A 6,828-nucleotide genomic window follows, 5' to 3' on the forward strand; every position below is an offset into this window, starting at 1 on the left:
GCTGTGAACAGCGTGGGACACCGAGACATTGCCAGCAGGACTCCGGGTGGGCCACCATGATGCCGCCGCCCCAACAGAGCCCCCACAGCACTCGAGGGAAGGGATATCCGTAATACTCACCACGCGCCGGCTCCGGAGACAGGACACCCCTGGCGACTGCTCCTTGCTGATCAGCCACCGCCGTGCAGCCCTACCAGGACCACCGTGACTACTTCAGGTACCCCGCACCGGCCGAGGTAGGAGACCCCCTCGCTACCTGAATCGGTCCGGCCGGCCTGGAAATCCTAAGCTTCTTCTGTAGGATCCAGTCCCTTTAGGAACAGGAAACCAACTGATGCATGGGAGAGGTGCCGCCCTTTTTGTATCTGTAGGTTTCCTGTTCCTTAAGGGCGGATCCCCTCTCTCTTAGTGCTGTCATGGGAGTCCGAAAAAAACTCCTTTAATTATTGAGGCCCCATTAACTCATGTTAACTGCGTGGTGTATATGTCTGCAACATATTTGCATTGGTTGCCACTCCTTCTGATCCCAGTGAGCTCATTGGATAAACTGTTTTGGACTCTGAAATTAGCCGGGTGCAGCAGCTGGAATTTCATTTATTAGTCTACTGATTTTTGGCATATTGGTGTAAATGTCTTGTGCTTTTGCCTAACAGTGGCTGAAAAATCTTGGAAGATTTATCTTGGCTCCATTCAACCACCATTTCCCCACCTTTTATGTAGGTCTTTATTTTATTTATTTTTCCCCTTAACTGCCCACTTTAGGTATTTTGGTGATCACTGCTCATGGTCTTCTGTTGGCTTCATGGTTGTTTCCGGGGTAATCTAATTCTGTGAGGCTACTCAATGGTGTAGGAGTCCACTGGTGTGTCTAACAGCAGAGCTCATTGTAAGGCCGGGGTCACACTTGCGTGTGCAATGCAAGAAACTCGCACGAGTCTCTTGCATCAATACCTGGCAAGGCTGCCGGCTCTCGGGACCGAAGAGTGCGGCTGGTATATTATGCAACCATTGCAATTTAAATTCCTTGTATTTTATTCAACAGTAATTCTAGTTATTTCTGGTTATTGGATACTCTGTATGATTATTCAATGTATTCCTAAGTCAGGTTTTTTTTTCGGAATTGGTTTCTATATCTAAAATAAGTGAAATGAACAAGGAATATAACAATAACTTCCGACAAATGGTGGGAAGTTTAAGGCAGCAACTGCTCAGTCAGTCAGTTTCAGTCATCACGTTAGGAGGAAAGTGAGCAAGTATAATGATCTGACCGATGTTAACAAAGTGTACAGTAGTGTTCAAAATAATAGCAGTCTAATATGACTAACCAGATTAATCACTGTTTTTGGTATAAATTATATTACGACATGTCAAACAGTTTACCAGTTGGTGCAGTAGTTTCTAAGAAACCACTAGACTCAGCATTCATGATCTGCATGTTTTTGAGTCTGTGTATTACAATAATTGAAAGGGGGGGTGTTCAAAATAATAGCAGTGTGGAGTTCAATTAATGAGGTCAATCATTCTGTGAAGAAACAAGTGTAAATCAGGTGGCCCTTATTTAAGGGTGAAGCCAGGACATGTTGTACATGCATTCCTCCTTGAAATCCTGAGAAATAAGGGTCATTCAAGACATTGTTCAGAAGAACAGTGTACTCTGATTAAAAAATTGATTGGAGAGGGTAACATTTATAACAAAGTGCAGACAATGATCGGCTGTTCAGCTAAAATGATCTCCAATGCTTTAAAATGGAAAGCCAAACCAGTGCAATGCGGAAGAAAATGGAAGACTACCATTCGAATGGATGGAAGAATAGCCAGAATGGCAAAGGCTCAGCCAATGATCAGCTCCAGGATGATCACAGACTGTCTCAAGTTACATGCGAGTACTGTGGCATTTAGAAGACGCCAGTGTGAAGCTGATTTTTTAACAAGAAGTCCCCGCAAAGTCCCACTGTTTAAAAAAAAAAAACATATACAGAAGCTCATACAATTTGCCAAATAACACATTAACTGGCCTAAAGAGAAATGGAGAACTATTTTGTTGACTGATGAAAGTAAAATTGTTCTTTTTGGGTCCAAGGGCCACAGACAGGTCATCAGACGACCCCCAAACTCTGCATTCAGCCAGGTGGTGCAGGCATCAGGATATGGGCACGTTTCTCTTACTATTGTGCCGGACCTATTACCGCATACCAGGGATCATGGACCAGTTTGCATATATTTAAATACTTGAAGAGGTCATGTTACCTGACCTGAAGAGGATATGCCCTTGAAATGGGTGTTTCAATAAGACAACGACCCTATACATCAGTAAATGAGTAAAATCTTGGTTCCAAAATTGAGGTTATGGAGTGGCAGCCCAATCTGCGGACCTTAATCTGATAGGACACTTGTGGGGTGACATCAAAAATGCAGTTTCTGAGGCAAAGCCAACAAATGCCAAATAATTGTGGGATGTAGACAGAGCATCCTGGGCTGGAGTGACAGGTGCCAGAAGTTGGTTGACTCTATGCAAGCAACATAGATATGAAGCAGCTCTAAAAAACTGTGTGTATGCAACTAAACATTAAGTTAGTGATTCACAGGAATGCTAAATCGTCATAAAAAATAGAACACATTGAGTTTGTAAAAACAAATGCAAACACTGCTATCTTTTAGAACAGCCCAATGTTAATTTTGTTATTTTCTGTAAAGTAGTTAAAATTATACACATTTTTCTACATGTTTTGAATTATAAAACCGTGTGCAATGTTCCCAATGCATGGAAATGAAAACTACTAAAGATTTTGTGATTAACTCCGGTTTTTGAATACTACTGTAAATTGTCATTGCTGGATGATCTCCAAATTGACAGGTCTTGTGGGTGCTTTTCCCAGTATCCAGTTATCTTCTATCTTCCAGTTATCTAAATAGTAAGGACATGCAAGGGTCAATGATGCATGTATGGGGGCAAAGAAAACATACAAGAAGCAAAATGAACATAAACCCTGCTGTAAGAAATAAGTAAAAAGCAAAAGTGCATTTAAATACGTGTTCGTAGTAGCACTGTTTTTGAAAAGGCTTTTATGCTATTTTTGGTCAAAAACAGTATTACTAAGAACACAGTTATTTAAATTAAAATGCACTTTTGCTTTTTGCTTATTTAGTTACAACAGGGTTTTTGCCTATTTTGATCCTTGTGGGTTAGGTATGCTTTATGGCCAATGTTAACATGCGTTGATGTGCTGCATGTATACCAACTTAATCCAAGCTTAATTTTTGTGTTCTTTCAATGCATGGAGCAAATTGTGGACTAACTGATTTCACAGAAGAGCTACTATAGCACATGATTGCTGAAAAGTCATTGTTGGCTGTGTATGAAGGTGTGGAGCCACAGACAGGTTCAAGTGCTAATTTTCACCCCAGTCTACCAACAATGGACACATCCCATGCATCAAAAGATCAGAGCGAGCGAGCGTAAGGGGAACCTACACAATCCAAGGGAGGAGGTTTTAATGTTATGACTAATCAGTGAATATTGGCATTACATTTTATTTCAAAAGCTTGTTTTAATTCCTGTGTATAGAGACAATTTATTCCAGGCTTTTGGGATACATAGGTTTCACTTTTGATGCCTTTAGTCTTTTGTATTGGATGCATTATAGCATGCAGATTTGATTTTACCAAATTTAGTCTCACGAAGAAAAAAAACACAGTACATGCAGCAGATTCTGGTTTTCTGTCCAGGAGGTGTTACACAAACCTATTGATAAGTATTGTCCTATAATTTTTAGCAGACTTTCAGTAGGGGCCACAATCACATTTGAAAAATTTCTCCAACAAAAATAGTATCCACTTCAATAGTTTATTTTACAAAATAAATTGTAAAAGCGATGTTCACATACAAAAAAAACACTGCAAAGTCAAAATAAGAAACACCTTCAAGCCCCCCATCAGATGACTGGCAATCAAACGATGATTCGTCCAGCAGCCATCACTCCCATCCACTATTTGTTCAGCCAAGGGTTCACGTGTTTTTTATGAGAAAGCCGCTGCCAAATATGTCTGGCAGCGACTTATGTCAGGGGAAAAAAAACCAAAAAAAAAACCAGCAGTCCGAAAACAGACAAGCCGGATTCTTAGCTTCCACGACAATCAATTGTTTGGGGCCCTCGTACACTGTTGGTAAAATTAATCTTTATTTGCGGGTTTGTCAGAGAGTCTAATGCATATAGAAGATGTAAGACCCTCTTAACATCCTAAAAGGCAACACAACAGTAAAATGTAACTATTACTTCTTTATCTGGAAAAGCCCCAGAGGTAAGTGTCGTGGATTGTGCTGCTTACATTTGACTTGGAGTGACAAATTTAATTTATGAAGTTACACAAGGTGAAGACACTGCTGGTTTGCATTCTGTGAAACTAGCCACAGACATCGCATGATGCAAACCTATTAAAGATGAGCAGAACTATTTGCAGGAGCCTAGTCAAATGGCTGCGTTGGTAGGCCATGGTGACAGAGCAGAAACCTGTGACCTTCCTACCTGCCAGCGACCATAGCCGCCTCCTGTCCCACTGGGTCTATCAATCACAAGAGGTGCTGGAGATGCCAGCAAGTAGGAAGGTGGTTCGTAGGGCTCTGGTCCGACCGCAACAAACTACTGCCATGGCCACTGGACCAACGTCCTGCGAATCTCTTTGCTCAACCTACTATTTCGTACATGAAATCAGGATTTGTATGGTGGAAACACAGCCATTAGCCACCAATCCACTTTCGCATTTTTTTTTTTTTTTTTTACTATAGTAGGAAACTCTGATTTAAATATTAGAATAATGTACCCAAGCAAAGGGAATGGTGACTATAATCTGAGCTCTGAGCTGCACAAATACCATACTGGATTTTATTTCAGATGGAAATAATAGTTTTGCTCGCAGTCTAATTTTGTAAGAGTCCAGGTTACTACAACTGTTCCCGCTGAATCTAAGAAGTCTGTCACTGTCTGCTACATTACTCCTGTGCTGGAGGATCTTGGCCTTCACGCTTTACTGTAAAACAGGGAAGAGGAGAAAGATAATTAGCACAGTATAAAAAAGTGTCGCACATAAAACATGCACCACATATACAAATTATTTGAAATTACTCTTATGCAAATTAAAGGTATAAGAAAAACATCCACAGATAATTCAACAAGGAGGAAAGATTGCAAACAATAATTGTAAAAAGCTTTTCCCCAGAACGGTAATGTTTGTGTTGTGTATTCCTACTCACTAGCTGCTTTCACCAACTTTCAAATACATATTTTTAACAGAGCATGGCAGTAAAAAATCCTTCAGCTTTCCATTACTTACTTTCATCTCTGGCTTTCATGCGAGCAATGAAGGAATAGCTTTTGTTTCTACGATAATTTTCGTAAGGGTCATCAAGAGAAACACCAACACCTTTATACTGGTCCCATTTGTCTCGTACATCGCCTCCTTTAATTGGGTCTTGAATTCCCTGCTCATTGGCACCTAGACCCCCAGCTCCACTCCATCCTTAATGCAGAACAGACAAAAAAAGATAAACCAGTTTTAATGTGTTTATTTGTGGCTCTCACATACTAACTACCAACAATAAACCCTTGTATGGGCTGAAAACAAGTAATCAGCCATCGAAAGGATAGGCAATAACCCACTGAGTCATGAGGGTCCAATTGCTGGGACCACCAACAATAAGCAAATTGGGGAACTTTTAACCATGTTTGACTGAACCGGATGTCTGACCATTATTCATTCTTTACGGTGTTGCTTTAAAAAAAAAAAAAAAAAAAAAAAATCATCAAGCACAACGCTTAGCAGCCCCCTAAGGAATGGAGCGGTGAGAGAATACCAGCTGCCACTTTCTTATAACATGGATAAGAGTGTGCTGTTGGGATGGTCCGAGCAATCAGACACCCTCTAATTAATAAGTTATCATCTATTCTATAGCTAGGCGATAAAGTGAATGTCCAGGGAAAACAAGTTAGGTCACACTACCATAGAATACAGGAGAGTGCTATGCAAGAAAACATCGCATAGCACGCAGACCAGTGTTAATCTATGGGGCAGCTCACATCACCATATTTTTTTCTCTCAGGTGTATTCGCCGGGCGTGTAAAATCGCAGCATGCTGCGATTGTCACCAAGACTCGCGCATGCAAATCTATGGGTGCAAGAGAGAAAAAACAATCGCACAGCACTTGGACCATGCGAGTGCTGTCCGATTTTTAAGCATCAGTGTCTTTGAAAAGCCGACAATTCATGTGCCACGTACAGTAAAATCAGGTTAGAATAGAAATATACATACAGAATGCATAGATACCGTATTTTTCGGACTATAAGACCAAATTTTCTGAAGGAAAATAGGGGAGAAAAAAATGAATGTGTCAAATGGGGGTCAGTCTTGCAGCGCTGGTGGAGCGTGGTCACAGGGGGTGTTCGGCGGTCTGGCGATATGACTCATCCCAAACTGGTGCGGCAGGTTTTACGGTGCCAGTGATGCGGGGGCTCCGCAGACATTTTCTGAAAGCCCAGATACCCCGCACATCCATTGCTGTAATGCTGTGGCCTCAAGGGAAATCCCATCCCAACCTGGTGCGGCAGGTTGGCGGTGCAGGAGGCTCCGCCAGCATTTTGTGAAAGCCCGGAGGCCCCCGTACATCCATTGCTGCGATGTGGTGGCCTCCGGGAAAATGGCCACTGGGTGCGGCGCATGCTCAGATTGAGATCTCAGCAACGGGATCTCGGTGCCGAGATGGACCCTGCCGCACCAGCCTGGGAAGGGAGTGTGATCATCGCCCTGCAGCATCGGATCAGGACCGCCGCAGAATT

General features: G+C 42.0%; 1 protein-coding gene across 3 annotated transcripts in view; it reads right to left on the reverse strand.

Annotated features, from left to right (window-relative positions):
- Positions 1–3,830: 3,830 nt before the first annotated feature.
- Positions 3,831–6,828, reverse strand: part of CHERP (calcium homeostasis endoplasmic reticulum protein) — a 121,054-nt gene continuing 118,056 nt past the window's right edge. For 2 of the 3 annotated variants that reach the window (XM_077253024.1, XM_077253009.1), the window contains exons 17-18: positions 5,329–5,514; positions 3,831–5,025 (exon numbers count right to left, since the gene is read on the reverse strand). In XM_077253024.1, coding sequence (XP_077109139.1) covers positions 4,988–5,025; positions 5,329–5,514 — 224 coding nt within the window. In that variant the 3' untranslated portion in view covers positions 3,831–4,987. Of the gene's footprint in view, positions 5,026–5,320; positions 5,515–6,828 lie in introns of those variants that run through there. The other variant, XM_077253018.1, reaches the window with a different exon arrangement.

This window comes from Ranitomeya variabilis, chromosome 1 (assembly GCF_051348905.1).
Source record: "Ranitomeya variabilis isolate aRanVar5 chromosome 1, aRanVar5.hap1, whole genome shotgun sequence".
Lineage (NCBI taxonomy): Eukaryota > Metazoa > Chordata > Amphibia > Anura > Dendrobatidae > Ranitomeya > Ranitomeya variabilis.